Genomic DNA, 20,723 nt, shown 5'->3' with positions numbered 1-20,723 from the left:
AAAAGACTGAAAGAAGTGTTAACAAAATAGCAGGGTTTGGGGAAATGTTGAAAAACATGTTTATTTTTCTTTTATATTGCTATTTATTATGAATTAAAATATGGGTCAGTTGATTAAGAAGTTGAATAAAATACGAAGTATATAAAATAAATACTACTTTATATTAAAATCAGTTGTCATTACATATCTATGGGTTGCCCAAAAAGTAATTGCGGATTTTTCATATAGTCGGCGTTGACAAATTCTTTCACAGCTTGTGACTCTGTAATTGCATTCTTTCTTCTGTCAGTTATCAGCTGTTACTTTTAGCTTGCTGTAGAAAAAAAGTGTAAAAAAAGTATATTTGATTAAAGTTCATTGTAAGTTTTATTAAAAATGCATTTACTTTCTTTTAAAAAATCCGCAATTACTTTTTGGGCAACCCAATACAATAAACCTGTATGAGGATGTACAATATGAGGTATTTATAAATATCTAAATTGAGCGCTTGGATAAAAATGCCAATACTGAACTGCTTCGCAAACAGGCAAGATCTTCGTGTGTCAATGTGCTTAGGCGCGACTAATTTCTTTACGAACAGCGTCTGCGTACTAAGGTTCTTGCTTCTATACGAGAAAGTAAGAGCTTTTGGTCGTGCGTGAAAAGGGTAATTCTTCATCTATTCCAACTATTGTTAAGGACGATCAAACGTTCACTGACCCGGTTGATAAGGCTAACCTGTTGGCTGATATATTTGCAGGGAATTCTTCCCTGCTGAATAGCAATCAACCACTCACCTCAATCGAAAGTGTATCTGGCATCATGACCCAAATATTTTTTCGAACTCGTTGACTTAAAAGGGCTCTTAAAAATCTAGATGTAAATAAATCCCCGGACCCGGATGGCATATCAACACTTGTCTTACGCAAGTGTTCTTCTACGCTCGCTCGTCCATTACGCAACCTTTTCAATCTTGCCTACCAAGCGGGAGTATTCCCGGCGCCTTGGAAGGTTGCGAACGTTCAGCCAATAACCAAGAAGGGTGAGGCAAGCAACCCTGCAAATTATCGGCCAATTACGATATGCTCCGCTCTCTTCAAGGTCATGGAGAGTATGGTTAACCACCATCTTGTGAGGTACTTAGAGTCTAATGGCCTTCTTAGCGACCAACAGTATGGGTTCCGCAGAAATCGCTCTACGGCTGACCTCATGGCACTTCTGTCGGAACGTTGGAGTCGCTCAATCCATCAGTTTGATGAGAGTAAAGTTGTGGCTCTGGATATCTCCAAAGCATTTGATAGGGTCTGACACGGTGCACTACTATCAAAGCTTGCCACATTTGGTGTCGGTAATAACTTCGTTCGATTTATTGCGAGCTTTCTCAGAGATTGCACAATTCGAGTCGTTACAAATGGGTTCTCAGCCAATGAACGCAAATTGATCGCAGGTGTACCCCAGGGCTCTGTTCCGCAGAAATCGCTCTACGGGTGACCTCATGGCACTTCTGTCGGAACGTTGGAGTCGCTCAATCCACCAGTTTGGTGAGAGTAAGGTTGTGGCTCTGGATATCTCCAAGGCATTTGATAGGGTTTGGCATGGTGCACTACTATCAAAGCTTGTCGCATTTGGTGTAGGTAATGGCTTCGTTCGATTTATTTCGAGCTTTCTCAGAGATCGCACTTTTCAAGTCGTTATAGATGGGTTCTCAGCCAATGAGGGCAAATTGACCGCAGGTGTACCCCAGGGCTCTGTTCTTTCTCCTTCTCTTTTTCGAATTTTCATCAACGATCTGTTGGGTCAGACATCGAATCCGATCTACTCATTTACGGATGACAGTAATCTCTGTCATTCGTACTCATTAAACCATAGGCCAAGTCTTCGAGAGATTGAGAACAAGAGGCGGGTTATGGATGATACACTCTGCCTGGATTTGCTGACCATTTCTGAGTGGGGTTAATCGAATGAATCGAGTAGATTTTAATGCACGGAAGACTCAGTGCTGTTTGTTGTCACACAAACGATTCGCTGACCCACTACGATCATCTTTGTCTATCAACGGTGTAGATGTTGAGCAATCAGAAGCTCTTGATGTTCTGGGCATGAAAATACAAAGTGATGTCCGTTTGGGCTAAACATGTATTCGAAGTGTCGAAAGAAGCATTCCTTAAACGGTGTAAGAATTACTTCACTCCGTCTGATCTTCTTAACATCTACACCATTTTCATAAGGCCGAAAATGGAGTACAACTCACATGTAGGGGCTGGAGCTTCAAAATCATCCCTGGAGCTATTGGACCGTGTACAGAGGAGAGCGATGACGTTGATTGGGGACAATGGGGTATCCAACTCTAATGCCTCCTTTCATCATGTGGGTTGTTTGACGATGTTCTATCGGAACTTTCGTGGTGTGTGTCCGTCTAATATTCGTCTTCTTAATTCTGATGTAAGGATGCATGTCAGGGATACCAGACATTCCAGGAACTCACACCCGTTTGTAATTGTTTGGCCAGCAGACCGCACAATGCATTATAGAGAGAATTCTTATTTCGCCCGAACCGTTCGTATGTGGAATCGACTTCCGGCTAATGTTTTGTCCCACTCACTTTGACTATCCAAAGATTTTAGGCAAATGTCAATAAGCACTACATCCTTTTCCCCCTTCCAATTCCTAATTTCCTCTCGCCAACTCAATGCACTGCATTCATAGGGGACATCCCCTGCGTGTTGGCTGACAGAAAAAAAATTTTTTTTTTTCAGCGAAATCGGGAAATAAATAAAGCTTTTATTGCCTTCAGACCGTTAATCGGGAGATCGGTCTATATGACAGCGTTATCTAAATATTGTCCGATCTGAACCATATTTAGGTCAGATATCGGGAGACTCAGAAAAACTCACTGTTTCAAATTTCAGCGAAATCGGGTAATTAATAAAGCTTTTATGGGCTTTAGTCCCTTTATCGGCCGATTGGTCTATATGGCAGCTATATCTAAATATAGTCCGATCTAATCCATATTTGGATCGGGTGTTGGGTCCTCAACCTTTGCTGGTGAATTCTGCCATCGAGTCAGTGAACAGATTAAAAAAATCCTTCAGCATTTCCAACTTCTATAATAACTTGATGGACGACCTTCATTAGATCCATTGGTAGTTAAAGCGATCATTAACATTTTTTGAGAACGTTTCTTAAGGTTTGACTCTTTTTCATGGCGTATGTTCTCTTTTCCATATGTTATTGTAACAGCAGAATATCCCATGGCAGCCGGTTGTACGTACCGGATTGACCCGATGGAGTTCAGGAAGCCAGGAAGATGAACCTGGCTCAAAGAACTTAATTCTTGTTTTTAGCCTGGTACTATCTGATCCGGGCCCGCTCCGCTGTGCCTTCTTTTACTTTATATGGAACAAAAGTTTCCTTGGAATATTTATTTTCGACAATTAAAGAGCTTTTAGTGAAATACCATGCTACGAAAATAGTATATCACTGGACTAACAGTTTGACAATATAAGTGCTGTTTGTGGGGTATTTTGGGAAAGGGATAGACCCCCAGAAAATTGGTCCCGAAAGTGGGTATCAATTCTTGCTCTTCCCCCCAATACCTTTCATTTAAGCTCCACATTGGTATGGTCTGTAAATATACCCGATTTAGGGGTGTTTTGGGGATTGGGGTGGTCCCCCAAACACTAAGCCCGGAAAATATATCAGCAATGTGCTCTATCCTCGTATATCTATACATCATTTATTTCAACCCCATATTGCCATTGGCCTCAAAATTGGATATCAAATTCGTTTTCTAATCTCATTTAAACTCCTTATTGCAAAAGTCAGTAAATATGTCCGGTTTGAGGTATTAGCCCTAAAAACGATAAATATTTAGTTCCGCTCTCTTTAATACCCAAATTGTCTTGGTGAGCAAATATGTCCTATTTGGAGGTTGTTATGGTGGTGGGACGTCCCCTAGAGAGTTGGTTCTTAATATTGATATCAGATACGTGGTCTACTTCCAAATACCATAAATTTGATACCCATATTTCCATAGTCGACAAACATGACTGGCTTGAGAGATGGGCGGCCACTCAGTGAGTTGGCCTTGAAAATATATATCGGATTCGTGTTCCACTTTAAAAACCCTCTTATTTGAGCCTCATATTGCAATAGTCGGCAAATTCGTCCTATTTGGGTGCTGTTGTGGGGGTGGGGTGGCCCCATAGACACTTTTCCCGAATACTGGCATCAGATTCATGCTTTACTCCCAAAGACCTTTCATTTGAGAGCCCTTTTTGCTATGGTCGGAAATTTGACCCCTTTGGGGAATGTTTTTGGGGGGTAGAGGCCCCCCAAACACTTGGTCAGATTCAAATTTTACACTCAAATACCTTTTATTTAAGCCCCATATTCTTAAGGTCAGTAAATAAGTCCTGTTTGGGGGGGAGGGGCGTGTTTTGGGGAAGGGGTGGGCCTCCAGAAACGTTCTCCCACATTTGGATATTAGATTCGTATTCTACTCGCAAATACCTTTCATTTGAGTCCCATATTGCCATAGTCGGTAAATATGTCCGATTTAGGGGTGTTTTGGGGTTGGGGTGGTCCCCCTAACACTTGGTCCGACAATTCGATAACAGATACGTTTACTTATCCTTAATACCTTTCCTTTGAGTCCCATATTGTCGTGATTGGTCTTGATATATATTTGGTAGGTTTTAGGGTGGGGCGGCCCCCCTAGGTACCCCATCCGAAATTTGGATGCAAAAATTTTTATTTTTAGGGTACTATATGAGAGCACACAAAATTTCGCTTAAATCGCACCACCCATCTCTGAGATCTGGCGTTTCTGAAAATTAAGGTAAGGGAGGGTCGTCATTCGTCTTTCTGTTTGTAACTACTCGAAATATTTGTCTGAGACCCCATAACGTATATATATTCTTGATCGTTGCGACATTTTATGTCGATCTAGCCATGTCCGTTCGTCCGTCTGTCTGTTGAAAGCACGCTAACTTCCGAAGGAGTAAAGCAAGCCGCTTGAAATTTTGCACAAATACTTCTTATTAGTGTAGGTCGGTTGGTATTGTAAATGGGCCATCTCGGTCTATGTTTTGATATAGCTGCCATACAAACCGATCTTGGGTCTTGACTTCTTGAGCCTCTAGAGTGCGCAATTCTTATCCGACTTGAATGAATTTTGGCACGTAGTGTTTTGTTATGATATTCCACAACTGTGCCAAGTGTGGTTCAAATCGGTTTATAACCTGATATAGCTGCCATATAAACCGATCTGGGATCTTGACTTCTTGAGCCTCTAGAGTGCGCAATTCTTATCCGATTGGAATGAAATTTTGCACGACGTGTTTTGTTATGATATCCAACAACTATGCCAAGTATGATTCAAATCGGCTTATAACCTGATATAGCTGCCATATAAACCGATCTGGGATCTTGACTTCTTGAGCCTCTATAGGTCGCAATTATTATCCGATTTGCCTGAAATTTGGTACGACGGATCCTCTCATGACCATCAACATACGTGTTTATTATGGTCTAAATCGGTCTTTAGCCCGATACAGCTCCCATATAAATCTATCTCTTTATTTTACTTCTTGAGCCTCCAAAGGGCGCAATTCTTATTCGAATTGGCGGACATTTTACACAGGTCTCCAACATATAATTTAATTGTGGTCCGAACCAGACCATATCTTGGTATCGCTCTAATAGCAGAGAAAATCTTTTCTTACATCCTTTTTTGCCTAAGAAGAGATGCCGGGAAAAGAACTCGACAAATGCGATCCATGGTGGAGGGAATATAAGATTCGGCCCGCCCGAACTTAGTACGCTTTTACTTGTTATATATGTATAAGATTAGCTTAAAGAGATTGCTTAGAAATTGCGTACAAGGTTTTTTTGAGGCCTTAGCCCGGAAGGGTGCTGTATAAAAAATCTATGCAAATTACAAATTTGCCCCTGAACATTCCATTAAGCAACAGGGGCAAACTTTTCACATATCAATGAGTGCAGACCGATTCAAGTTTAAACTCAATGATAGGGGGTCTCCATTTTATAGCCTAAAGTCGGGCGACACCTCTTTGGGGAGAAGTTTTTACATGACTGCCATATCAAGTGATACAGTGTCTTACAAATGTCGCCAGCATTAGGAGGGGATAACCATGGCTGAAAATCCTTTAAGATGTCCTCGCTAGGATTCCAACCCAGGCGTTCAGCGTCATAGGCGGACACGCTAAACTCTATATATTAAATTTTTATTCAGCTACTCCCACAAACAGAATAGATAATTTTTTGTTGTCTTTAAAATAAAGCGATTATTGAATAAGCATGTAATAAAATTGATTTTTATGTCTTCACTTAAAAATCCAATCAGAATTCATTAACCGTTTGTTTTTTTTATTACTCCATTTTTATTTACAGATGGCGCGGCAGTGTTTACAAATTAGTGTGGCGTGAACTAATCGCTTATTTATGTTTATATTATACAATAAATTTTTTATATAGATTTGCCTTTACCGAATATCAACAAAAGTAAGTAATAGCCTCTAGAGGGCATACATGAATAAATAACATGAAGAATAAGACACACATCAATTAATTTTTTTTTTAATATTATTTTACTTTTAGAATATTTCATAAGATACGCACATACTTTGGCCAACAGGGTGAAAGTATACCCATGTCCTTTGTGCTGGGCTTCTATGTGAGCCTGGTGGTGAAGAGATGGTGGGAGCAATACAGACTCTTGCCTTGGCCCGATACGTTGGCCCTCTTCATAAGTGCTGCCATACCAAATTCAAATGGAGGCGTTAATGTAATTAAGCATATGAGTAATTCCACAAAAAAAAAACACACACAATAAGCTTTGTTTTTATTGTTGTACATTCGTAATTGGTAGCAGTAAATGTGATTTACTGTTAGTAACTAAACTCTTGCCCCACCCTTTTGTTCAATTCTCTCAGCAATAAATCTGAACAATGTTAACTTCTTTTTTTTTTTGTGGAATTAATTGTTGGCCTTATGTGTGTACATTTTTTTGTTAATTCTGAATTTCACACTTTTAGAACGAAACAGGTCGTTTAATGCGTCGCAACATCATGCGTTACATGGTTCTGGCCTATGTCATAACCCTGCAACGCATTTCGCTTAGAGTTAAACGTCGCTTCCCCACCACACAACACCTCGTGGATGCTGGTCTCATGCACGAGTCTGAAATGAAGATATTCGAATCTCTGAATCAGAAGAGTCCCATGTCCAAATACTGGATGCCCCTGGTTTGGGCTACAAATATCATAAATCGTGCCCGCAAAGAGAATCTCATCACCTCCGATCACATCGTACAAACCATACTGGTGGAATTGTCGGATATACGCAGACGTTTGGGTGGTTTAATTGGCTATGATACGGTTTGTGTGCCATTGGTGTATACACAGGTGAGTTGGGCGAATGATGATATGATGATAAGGCAAATTTGATTTATATGATGTAGTAAAAAAAAAAATTGGAAGACAAAGAAAAGTTTTCCCAGGTTCAATAACATTGATTTGATTTCATAAATGATTTCCATTCAAAGGAAAGAAAGACATTTTCCAATGGAAATAAAATTTTACTCTCTAATCCTTTATTTGCCTATTACACTACTTCTACTTCATTCAATGGTATTGTTTTACAATATTGAAGTTTCCTTGAATTATTGAATATATGCGTTGTTCTTTCTGCTTTCTTCTGTTTACAGGTTGTAACCCTAGTATTATATACCTACTTCATTGCCGCCTTAGTGGGTCGCCAAATGTTGCCGTATATGCCCACCCAGAATGGCAAAGAGGATTCGGATCTGTACTTCCCCCTATTCACCGCCTTGCAGGTAATGTCAACATACTATGTTTGTGGCCAACCACAAGTTTTGATATCAAATGCGCAAAGGTGCCAACGGCAGCTTTCGCTTCAAAAACGAAATCAATATCATCTAGAAGTAGTGCCTATTGTCATAGGCTTTCATTTCACAAAACACAATAGGCGAGCGTTTTATTCATTTGTGAGTTGTTTGTGGTTTCTCGATCAAAACATTGCCCCAGAATTGAAATGAAATGAAATGAAAAGAAAAGTGCTCACAACAAATCAAGAATGGCAAACAAACTAAATGTAATTATTGTGACAACTGTGTATGATTTTAAACCCCAACGCACCGCATTAAAAAAAAAGAAAACACCTGTCTTCACATATGACTTCTTATGGCATGGGCTAACTGACACATCTTGTACTATTATATAATATATGGGCGGTGTAGTAGTCTATTTGTACGCGTGTCGCTCACAAAATGAAGGTTAAAAAATGCATATCATTTGGCCAGTACTTACTGCTACTTACACCCATTGTCGGTACGTGATCATTTACCATAAATTTCCATAATAACAAGTGCTTCAGAAAAATTTGGCATGTTTTCGAGTTTTTTTTTTTTGAAACAAAAAATTATTTGGCTGTTGTTGATTAGTTGATTACACTTTCTTTTTCAATATATATAAAAAAAACATAATAAAATGATTATTTGAAGAAATTTCTAATACCAATACTAAATTTCCCATAAACATTCCATTTAGAAAGAGGGAATACTTCTCTTATATCAATGAATGCAGTGCGATTAAAGTTTAAGCTCACTGATAAGGGCCTCCTTTTTTATACCCACCACCGAAGGATGGGGGTATATTCATTTTGTCATTCCGTTTGCAACACATCGAAATATCCATTTCCGACCCTATAAAGTATATATATTCTTGATCAGCGTAAAAATCTAAGACGATCTAGACATGTCCGTCCGTCTGTCTGTTGAAATCACGCTACAGTCTTTAAAACTAGAGATATTGAGTTGAAATTTTGCACAGATTTTTTTTTGTCCATAAGCAGGTTGAGTTCGAAGATGGGCTATATCGGACTATATCTTGATATAGCCCCCATATAGACCGATCCGCCGATTTAGGGTCTTAGGCCAATAAAAGCCACATTTATTATCCGATTTTGCTGAAATTTGGGACAGTGAGTTATGTTAGGCCCTTCGACTTCTTCCGTTAATATGGCCCAGATCGGTCCAGATTTGGATATAGCTGCCATATAGACCGACCCTCCGGTTTAGGGTCTAAGGCCCATAAAAGCCACATTTATGAACCGATTTTGCTGAAATTTGGGACAGTGAGTTGTGTTAGGCCCTTCGACTTCCTCCGTTAATTTGGGACATTGAGTTGTGTTAGCCCGTTCGACATCTTTCTTCAATTTGGTCCAGATCGGTTCAAATTTGGATATAGCTGCCATATAGACCGATTTCTTGATATATGGTTTTGGACCCATAAAATGCTTATTTATTGTCCGATGTCGCCGAAATTTGGGACAGTAAGTTAGCTTAAGGGCCTTGACATACTTCTGCAATATCGCACAGTTCGGTCCAGATTTGGATGTAGCTGCCATTTAGACCGATATCTCGATTTAAAGTCTTGGCCCCATAAAAGTCGCATTTATTGTCCGATTTCGCCGAAATTTGGGACAGGAGTATCGAAGTCAACTAAGAGATGGTAGGTGTTGATTTGTCCTTCTCGGATCTTTTTCAGGATTTGGCGCAGTGTGAATATCTGGTTCAGGGTGGATTTACCAGGTCTAAAGCCGCATTGATAGGGCCCAATTATCTCATTGACTTTAGGTTTTAATCTTTCACACAGTACGCTCGAGAGTATCTTGTATGCGATGGTAAGAGGATAACCAGCGCTGAAAAATTTTCTGTTCGGCGTCATAGGCGGACATGCAAACCACTGCGCCACTGTGGCCTTTGAAGAAATAAGATTTAAAATCTTATATAAAAATCAATTGTTTGTTTGTATGTTTGTGTGTTCCTTAAAGACTCAGAAACGGCTGAACCGATTTTCTTGAAATTTTCACAGATGGTGCATACTGACCCCGTGGTGAAAATAGGGTACAACATTTTTCGATATTTGCAGGGGGGGGGAGACCCTCCCCCTTACCCTAATTTTCAGAAACGCCAGGTCTCGGAGATGGGTGGTGCGATTTAAGCGAAATTTTGTGTGCTCTCATATAATACCCTAAAAATAAAAATTTGGTATTAAAATTTCGGATGGGGTACCTAGGGGGGCTGCCCCACCCTAAAACCTACCAAACATATATTTAGACCAATCACGACAATATAGGACTCCAATGAAAGGTATTTAGGATAAGAAAACGTATCTGATATCCAACTGTCGGACCAAGTGCTAGGGGGACCACCCCACGCCCCTAAACACCTCTAAATCGGACATATTTACCGACCATGGCAATATGGGACTCAAATGAAAGGTTTTTGGGGAGTAGAATACGAATCTGATATCCAAATGTGGGACCACGTTTCTGGGGGTCCACCCTTATCCCAAAACACCCCCCAAACAGGACTTATTTACTGACCATGGGAATATGGGGCTTAAATAAAAGGTATTTGGATGTAGCATACGAATCTGATATCCAAATGTGGGACGTGTTTGGGGGGCCGCCTCTCACCAAAAACATCCCCCAAAGGGGACAAATTTACGATCATAGCAATATGGGGCTCAAATGAAAGGTCTTTGGGAATAAAGCACGAATTTGATATCAATATACGGGACAAGTGTCTATGGGGCCACCCCAACGCCACAACAGCACCCAAATAGTAAGTATTTTCTGATTATTGCAATATGAGGCTCAAATAAGAGGGGTTTTTAGAGTGGAACACGAATCCGATATATATTTTCAAGTCCGCCCATCCCCCAAAACACCCCCCAAGCCGGTCATGATTGCCGACTATGGAAATATGGGGCTCAAATTAATGGTATTTGGGAGTAGATTTATAAAATAAATATTAATAGTTTTTAGGGCCAATACCCAAAACCGGAAATATTTGCTGACTTTTGCAATAAGGAGTTTAAATGAGTTTAGAAAACGAATTTGATATCCAATTTTGAGGCCAATGGCAATATGGGGTTCAAATAAATGATATACAGATATATGAGAATAGAGCACGTTGCTGATATATTTTCCGGGCTTAGTGTTTGGGGGACCACTCCAATCCCCAAAACACCCCTAAATCGGGCATATTTACCGACCATGTCAATGTGGAGCTTAAATGGAAGGTATTGGGGGGTAGAGCAAGAACTGGTACCCATTTTCGGGACCAATTTGCTGGGGGTCTACCCCTTTCCCAAAATACACCACAAAAAGCAATTTTTTACTCACCATCACAAAATAGGGGAGTAGAATACGAATTTTGATATCCATGTATTTAGGGCATCACCCCTTTCCCAAAACACCCCCAAAGGGAAAAAAATTTGTTGCTCAAATGAAAGGTATTTGAGATTAGAAAACTAATTTGATAACCTATTTTAGGGCCATGTGTTTGGGGGAAGTCTCATCTTGTAAACTCCTCTTAAGCCAATGACAATATGGGGTTTAAATAAATGGAATTTGAGGGAAGAGCACGATGCTGATATTTTTTCAGGGCAAAGTATCTGGGGCACCACCTCTCCCCCGAAAACACCCCTAAATCAGATATCATGAGAATATCGGGCTGAAATAAAGTATTTTAAGAATGGAGTACACCTTACATCCAAACTTAAATTTGTAGACCAATAAAGATCACATGGGATTCAGATGAAGGCTCTTATATTGTTAAACTGTTGGTCAAGCGATATACTATTTTTGTTGCATGGTATTTCACTAAAAGATCTTTAATTGTCGAAAATAAAAATTCCAAGGATACTTTTGTCCCATATAAAGTAAAAGAAGGCGCAGCGGAGCGGGCCCGGGTCAGATATAAAATTCAATCTGTGTTTGTTTGTTTGTTCCGTATAGACTCAAAAATGGCTAAACCGATTACCTTGAAATTTTCACAGATTGTGTAGGTTGGTCTGGAAGAAAACATAGGCTATATAATTTTTTGAAAAGTACTATCCAAAAATAAAACTGGACCGATCGGGACAATTTGGGATTCAAACGAAAGGTATTCAAGAGTAGAGTACGAATTTTATAATAAAAGTTCCAAGTACCTGGGAGGCCGCCCCAACCCCAAAACCACTTAAAATAAGTTTATTTGACGATCATGACAATATGGGACTCAAATGAAAGGTATTCGGGAGTAGATTACAAATATGGTCAGGAAGTAGGAATGGGCTTTATAATTAATTGATAACGGAAGGGGGCGGACCCTCCCCCGTTTCCCCAAAAACACCACCCAAAGTCAGAAGTGGACCGATCGGGACAATATAGGTATCAAATGAAAAGTATACGAGAGTAGATAACGAATCTGGCATACAAAATCATGTCGAAGTATAAGGGGTCACCCCACCAGCACAAAAACGCTCAAAATGGGCACATTAGCCAATCACGGATACATGGGACTCGGTTTGTTCGTTCCGCATAGACTGATAAACGGCAGAACCGATATTCTCGGAATTTTCGCATATTGTGTAGATTGCTCTGGAAGCAAACATGGGCTATATAAGTTTCCGGTATCGGAAGGGGGACATATCCTCCCCCTTATGACAAAAACACAACCCAAATCAAAAGTGGACCGATCGGGACAATATAGGTATCAAACGAAAGGTATTGGAGAGTAGAATACGAATATGGAATTAAAATTTCAGTTTAAGTACCCATCGGGCAGCCCCAACCCCAAAACTCTCCCAAACAGACATATTGGACGTTCATTTCAGTATGGGGCTCAAATGAGAGGTATTCGGGAGTAGATTTCGAATTTGGCATACAAAATCAGATCGAAGTATTAGGGGGGTCACGCCACCTCTCTAAGACGCCATTACACCCACTATGACTATATGATATTTGGCTGAACCGATCTTCTTAAAATTTTCATAGATTGTGTACGTTTGTCTGGAAGGAAACATAGGCAAAATAATTTTAGAAATTGGGTGGAGGCGGACCCTCCCCCTTACCCCAAAAACGCCACCCATATCCTAAAGTGGTCCGATGGGCGCAATAAGGGTATCAAATTAAAGGTATTGGAGACCAGAAAAAGAATATGGTATTCAAATTTGGGTCCAAGTACCCAGCGGGCCCTCCCCCTCAACCTAAAAATTCCTCTAACGAATTTGATGTCTATTTTAAGTGCAAAGTGCCGGTGGCCGCCCCAGCCCCAAAACACCCTCCAAACGGTTCATATTTACCAGCCATGGCAATATGGGGCTCACGTTAAAGGGATTTGGAAGTGCAGCACAAATTTGATATCCATATTTGAGTTGAAATGTTTGAGGTGTCATCCCTCCCCTAATGAGAACATTACCACTTGGAACCGAGAAGGGCCAAATTCTCACACATCAATGAGTGCTTTCCGATTCAAGTTTAAACTCAATGATAAGGGACAGTTTTTATATTTTTTTTGCATCGCTTTTTCACACAATAAAACATTTTGCCAAAAAAAATTTCCTTCGTTTTATTCGCAATTAAGTTAACACATTTTTGTTTGGACAAAAAATGCCATACGAATTGATGTTAATGAGCTAAAATAAAATAAAGAAAGACTTTAAACATTTGCCATATGGGGCAGACCGTCAGCCAAAAAATTTTCGTACATGGATTTGGGGCCATCCAAACATGGCCACAAACACCATCACGTGGGCTGACCTTATATGGCAAAGTGTGAATGGAAAAAATGAATGGTTTAGCGAATATTCCAACGTTTTTACTTTCGTTTTGTGGATAATAAAAAAATTAATTTAACAACAAATTGTTAATTTATGGTTAAGTGTTTCTTGTCGAAATGTGTGTCATTTGCTTGACAACAAATCAGTCATAAATCAAAATTTCAAATATAATTCGATTTGATTTCATTACTTTGCATTTTTACAACAACCTATTTGTTTTATATAATTTTTTTATGTTTCCTTTTCTATTGTCTTCCTATTTATCGTTTCTTGCTCACCACTAGTTTGTTTTCTATGTGGGGTGGCTGAAAGTGGCCGAGGTGCTCATCAATCCCTTTGGCGAAGATGATGATGATATTGAACTCAACTGGTTAATCGACAGACACATTAAGGTAAGTACAGCCATAGCAAATTTAATAAAAATTTTGTTAAAATCCATCCCACCGGTTGGTTGTATAATGGATAATTGCGCCCTTAATGTATTGTCATAAAATGGTTTTTATTTTTTTTTTTCTCATAGCTTTCTTTGTCTGTTTGCGAAAGAATGCAAAAAAATCATAAAAATTAAATTATTGCGTTTAAGCGTTTAAAATTAAAATTTCTTTGCCTTGTGTCACAAATATTCGATTTCTAGGGCTTGATTCAAATTTCAGTGAAATCGGATTATAAATAGGCCTTTTATGGGCTTCAGACCCTGTATCGGGAGATCGGTCTATAGGGCAGCTATATCTAAATATAGTCCGATCTGAACCATATTTGGGTCAGATGTTGGTAGCCCCAAAACTACTCACTGTTTCAAATTTCAGCAAAATCGGATAAAAAATAAAGCTTTTATGGGTTTCAGACCCTTTATCGTCAGATCGGTCTATTCGGCAGCTATATCTAAATATAGTTAGATCTGGACCATATTTAGGATCGAAGTTGAGAGGCCTGAAAATACTCACAGTTTTCAATTTCAGGGATATCGTTACAAAAAGGAAGCTTTTTGGGCTTCAGACCCTTTATCGGAAGATCGGTCTATATGGCAGCTATATCTAAATATAGTCCGATCTGAACCATATTTAGATTCGAAGTGGAGAGGCCTGAAACTACTCACAGTTTTCAATTTCAGGGAAATCGTTACAAAAAGAAAGCTTTTATGGGCTTCAGACCCTTTATCGGGAGATCGGTCTATATCGCAGCTATATGTAAATATAGCCTGATCTGAACCATATTTAGGTGCTATGTTGGGTGGCCTAAAGCTAGTCATTGCTTCAAATTTCAGCAAAATCGTTAAAAAGATAAAGTTTTTATGAACTTTAAACCCTTAACCGTCATATCGGTCTATACGGCAGCTATATCTAAATATAGGCCGATCTGAACTATATTTCTGTCAGATATTGGTAGGCCTCAACCTACTCAGTTTTTTAAATTTCAGCGAAATCGGATAAAAAATAAAGCTTTAATGGGCTTCAGACCCCTTATCGGCAGATCGGTCTATATCGCAGCTATATCTAAATATAGTCCGATCTGAACCATACTCAGGTTCGAAATTGAGAGGCCTGAAGCTAATCTCAAATTCAAATTTCAGCGAAATCGGTTAAGAAATTAAGGTTTTTGTGGGCTTCAGACCCATAATCGGGAGATCGGTCTATATGGCAACTGTATCTTAATATAGTCCAATCTGAACTATACTTAGGTCAGATATTGGGATGCTTAAAATAACCCACTGTTTCAAATTTCAGTGAAATTGAGCACTTAATTTATTGGCTTCAGACCCTTTATCGGCATATATATATAGATATATATTCAAATCTGGACCGATCAGGGCCAAATTGAAGAAAGATGTCGAAGCGTCTAAGACAACTCACTGTCCCAAATTTCAGCGACATCGGACAATAAATGCGCCTTTTATGGCTCCAAAACCTTAAATCGTGATATCGGTCTATATCGCAGCTAAATCCATATCTGGACCGATCTGAGCCAAATTGAAAGAGGATATTGAAGGGCCTAACTCAACTCATTGCCCCAAATTTTGGCAAAATCGCACAATAAATGCGCATTTTATTGGCCCAAATCCTTAAATCAAGAGATCGGTCTATGTGGCAGCTATATCCAAATCTGAACCGATCTGAGCCAAATTGAAGAAGAATGTCAGAGGGCCTAACACACTTCACTGTCCCAAATTTCGGCGACATCGGACAATAAAAGGGCATTTTATGGGCCCAAAGCCTTAAATTGAGAGATTGGTTTATATGACAGCCATATCCAAATCTCGACCGATCTGGGCCAAATTGATGAGGGATATTGACTGGTCTATCATAACTCACTGTCCTTAATTTCAGCAAAATCGGATAATAAATGTGGCTCTTATGGGCCTAAGATCCAAAATCGGCAGATCGGTCTATATGACAGCTATATCCAAATCTGGACCAATCTGGACCAAATTGAAGAAGGATGTTGATGGGACTAACACAACTCACTGTCCTAAATTTCGGCAAATTCGGATAATAAATGTGGCTTTTATGGGTCTAAGACCCTAAATCGGCGGATCGGTCTATATGGGGGCTATATGAAGATATGGTCCGATATAGCCCATCTTCGAGCTTAACCTGCTTATGGACATAAAAAGAATCTGTGGAAAATTTCAGCTCAATATCTCTATTTTTAAAGACTGTAGCGTGATTTAAAAAAAAAATTAACTCTATTTCCCTTTGGTTCGTCCTCAATCCATTCCTCGTCGTTCATCTCCACTCTCGTAAGTGAACATTCCATATCTCGTCTTCACTAAGATTTAATCTCGTGTCAACCATATTGAGAATTTATAGGACTTTGTCTCCCTAGGCTCCATAGAATCGGCAAAGACTTACCTCCTTCTGATGTACCGTTAACTCCTGCATTTTGACCATACCATCTCCCAGATTTAAGTCGCTAATCCTGCCTTACAGTAGTGTAATACCAAAAATTCGTGTTATGGTTCCCGATTATGTTCCGTCCAATCATAACAGCTTGAAAGGGCGTACCGCCTACACTATCGTATCCTCTTTGAAAATACCAACTGGAATGACTTCACCATGGGTATGTTTTCCGCTTGCAATTTGCACAAATACTTCTTATTAGTGAAGGTCGGTTGGGATTGTCAATGGGCAAAATCGGTCAATGTTTTGATATAGCGGCCATATAAACCGATCTTGGGTATTGACTACTTGAACCTCTAGAGGGCGTAATTCTCGTCCGATTTGACTAAAATTTTGCGCGTGGTGTTTTGGTATCACTTCCAACAACTGTGGTAAGCATGATTTAAATCGGTTCATAATCTGGTATAGCTGCCATATAAACCGATCATTGATCTTGACTTGAGCCTCTAGAGGGCGCAATTCTCATCCGATTTGGCTGAAATTTTGCGTGAGGTGTTTTGATATGATTTCCAATAACTGCGCCAAGTATGGCGCAAATCGGCAGATAACCTTATATAGCTGCCATATAAACCGATCTTGGGTCTTGACTTCTTGAGCCTCTAGAGGGCGCAACTCTCATCCGATTTGACTAAAATTTTGCGCGTGGTGTTTTGGTATCGCTTCCAACAACTGTACTAAGTATGATTCAAATCGGTTAATAATCTGGTATAGCTGTCATACCAGTATGGCGCAAATCGGCAGCTAACCTTATATAGCTGCCATATAAACCGATCTTGGGTCTTGACTTCTTGAGCCTCTAGAGGGCGCAACTCTCATCCGATTTGACTAAAATTTTGCGCGTGGTGTTTTGGTATCGCTTCCAACAACTGTACTAAGTATGATTCAAATCGGTTAATAATCTGGTATAGCTGTCATATAAACTGATCTTGGATCTTGACTTCTTGAGCCAATAGAGCGGGCAATTCTCATCCGATTAGGCTGAAATTTTGCATGAGGTGTTTTGTTATGACTTCCAGAAACTGTGCCAAGTATGATTCAAATCGTTTCATAATCTGGTATAGCTGTCATATAAACCGATCTTGGGTCTTGTCTTCTTGAGCCTCTAGAGGGCGCAATTCTCGTCAGATTTGACTTAAATTTTGCACGTAGTGTTTTGGTATCACTTCCAACAACTGCGCTAAGTATGATTCAAATCGGTTCACGTTTTGATATAGCTGCAATATAAACCGATCCGGGATCTCGACTTCTTGAGCCTCTAGAGGGCGCAATTCTCATCCGATTAGACAGAAATTTTGTACAACGGCTTCTCTCATGACTTTCAACATACGTGTTTAATATGGTCTGATTTGATCAATAGCTTGATGCAGCTCCCATATAAACGATTATCCCGATTTTGCTTCTTGAGCCCTTACAAGGTGCAAATCTTATCGGAATGAACGGAAATATTACACAATAACTTCAACAATGTTCAGCATTCATTTATGGTCCGAATCGGACTATAACTTGATATAGCTCCATTAGCATAATAGTTCATATTCAATATTCTTTGTTTGTCTAAGAAGAGATATGGCGTATAGAACTCGACAAATGTGATCCATGGTGGAGGGCATATAAGATTCGGCCCGGCCGAACTTAGCGCGCTCTTACTTGTTTTCAAATCATCTCTTCCTGGTATGAGCATCTTGATCAACAATAGTGGTTAAACTTTTTATTCTTTTTGCAAACGAAACAAGGAGATTTGTGTACCCTCCATCACATGGCAGTGAGTACAAAAAACTTTCATACAGATTTCTTAAAAATACTTCAATAACTATGCTTGATGGGCAATTTAACTGTCATAACGAAGAACAGGCTGGAAATTCCCAAACTTCAGTTTGCCAGAAAAAACCGCTTCTACCATTTTCGTTGAACTATAGACTTGTTCACGTAGAGGTATACGTTTCAAGTACAATGCATCCTAAAAGCTCAAACCGGCTTGTCTTAAAATTGTAACAATTTAATTAAATGTGCACTTTAAGTGTGCTTCGTTTTATGCACTTCATTGTGTGGTCATTTGTTATGATTTTTTTTCCTTCTTTTTCTTCTTTGCTTTTTTTTTGCATTACGAGTTTATCGGTCAAAATTGTTTGCTTGGCTGAAATCACGATTAAGAAACCAGTTTGGTTGGTCACTGGGCTGGTGGATGGGGTTGTATTGCTGATTTTAAATGTTTGCCTGGGTTTGATTCGATTTTAGCCAATTTGTTGTCGTCCCAGAGAAGGAGAGAGAGAGAAAAAAAGACAGATTCTTTGTTGTTGCTGGTCTTCACCATCACCAATTTCTGTGGTCTTAAAAATCAAAGTTTATTTTTAGCACGTGCCACTTAAAGCCACCGTCAAGCGAGTTAGTAGTGTCCAATGGTCGATCCTCTTGGGCAATCTTGGCCACAGTGACAGCAGTAACAATTTACGCGAGTGAATGCCTGCCTCCAGTTTTGAATTGGGGCTGAAATGGAATGCTCCAACCGCCACTCACCACTTGTATGTCTTTCACTATTCGGCAACAAAAAAAAGTTGCTGATATTGTTGTGCCGCTTACATCGTAGATAATCTGCAGAAGATGGTCAAATAAATTGAATTGTAGATTTGATTCTAAGATTGATGAAATCAGTATCATCCAGTCAATACCAAATTCCATCAAAACAAAAAGCTTGAACATAATCAATAGCAACGAGAGAAGAAAACATTTAGAATTTCATTTCATTATAAATTCCCATATTTAAATGAGGAAATATTTCGCAAAGCTCAAAAACGTGCTTTTAAAGAGTTTATGGGGTAAATACTCGATGAACATGAATGAAGACATACAAATTAATATTTTTAAACCTTTTATCTGCTGTTGGTACAAAGTGCAATTATATATTCAGAGAAAAAGAAATAGTTCATATTGAATTAATTGAATAGGTAGACATTTAAAATTTTGGATTTGTTATACATTTGACAACTAAATTCCTTCACACTAGAAATTTAAAACAAGTAAAAGCGTGCTAAGTTCGGCCGGGCCGAATCTTATATACCCTCCACCATGGATCGGATTTGTCGAGTTCTTTGCGTGGTATCTCTTTTTCGTCAAACAAAAAATATTGAATAAGAACTGTTATGCTATTGGAGCTATATCAAGTTATAGTCAGATTCGGACCATTAATGAATTGAATGCTGAACATTGTAGAAGTCATTGTGTAATATTTCAGTTCACTCGGATAAGATTTGCACCTTGTAAGGGTTCAAGAAGCAAAATCGGGATAAAGGTTTATATGGGAGCTGTATCAAGCTATTGATCGATTCAGACCATAATAGACACGTATGTTGAAGGTCATTAAAGAAGCCGTTGTTCAAAATTTGTTCCAAATCGGATCAGAATTACGCCCTCTAGAGGCTCAAGAAGTCAAGATCCCAGATCGGTTTATATGGCAGCTATATCAGGTTATTTACCGATTTGCGACATACTTAGCACAGTTATAGGAAGTCATAACAAAACACCTCATGCAAAATTTCAGCCTAATCGGATGAGAATTGCGCCTCTAGTGGCTCAAGAAGTCAAGATCCAAGATCGGTTTATATATCATAACATGGACCGATTTCAACCATACTTAGCACAGTTGTCGAAAGTGGCACCAAAACACTACGTGCAAAATGTCAGTCAAATCGGACAAGAATTGTGTTTCTAGAGGCTCAAGAAGTCAAGACCCAAGATCGGTTTATATAGCAGCTATATCAGGTTATGAACCGATTTGAATCATACTTAGAAAAGTTGTTTAAAGTGACGCCAAAACACCACGTGCAAAATTTTAGTAAAATCGCACGAGAATTGCGCCCTCTAGAGGCGTAAGAAGTCAAGACCCAAGATCAGTTTATATGTCAGCTATATCAGGTTATGAACCGATTTAAATCATACTTAGAACAGTTGTTAAAAGTGACACCAAAACACTACGTGCAAAATGTCAGTCCAATCGGACGAGAATTGCGCCATCTAGAGACTCAAGAAGTCAAGACCCAAGATCGGTTTATATGGCAGCTATATCAAAACATTGGCCGATTTGCAATCCCAATCGACATACACTAATAAGAAGTATTTGTGCAAAATTTCAAGTGGCTAGCTTTACTCCTTCGAAAGTTAGCATGCTTTCGACAAACAGACGGACGGACATGGCTAG

General features: G+C 39.3%; 1 protein-coding gene across 4 annotated transcripts in view; it reads left to right on the top strand.

Moving 5' to 3' along the window:
* Nucleotides 1-20,723, top strand: part of LOC106091891 (bestrophin-2) — a 61,322-nt gene that overhangs the window by 24,592 nt on the left and 16,007 nt on the right. For all 4 annotated transcript variants that reach the window (XM_059360231.1, XM_059360230.1, XM_059360228.1 and 1 more), the window contains exons 4-8: nt 6,394-6,504; nt 6,601-6,787; nt 7,038-7,406; nt 7,709-7,837; nt 13,919-14,026. In XM_059360231.1, the coding sequence (XP_059216214.1) occupies nt 6,394-6,504; nt 6,601-6,787; nt 7,038-7,406; nt 7,709-7,837; nt 13,919-14,026 (904 nt within the window). The remainder of the gene's footprint in view (nt 1-6,393; nt 6,505-6,600; nt 6,788-7,037; nt 7,407-7,708; nt 7,838-13,918; nt 14,027-20,723) is intronic.

This window comes from Stomoxys calcitrans, chromosome 1, assembly GCF_963082655.1.
Source record: "Stomoxys calcitrans chromosome 1, idStoCalc2.1, whole genome shotgun sequence".
Taxonomy (NCBI): domain Eukaryota; kingdom Metazoa; phylum Arthropoda; class Insecta; order Diptera; family Muscidae; genus Stomoxys; species Stomoxys calcitrans.
Note: the sequence above shows the minus strand (reverse complement) of the source record. Positions and strands in the feature narration are given on the sequence as shown.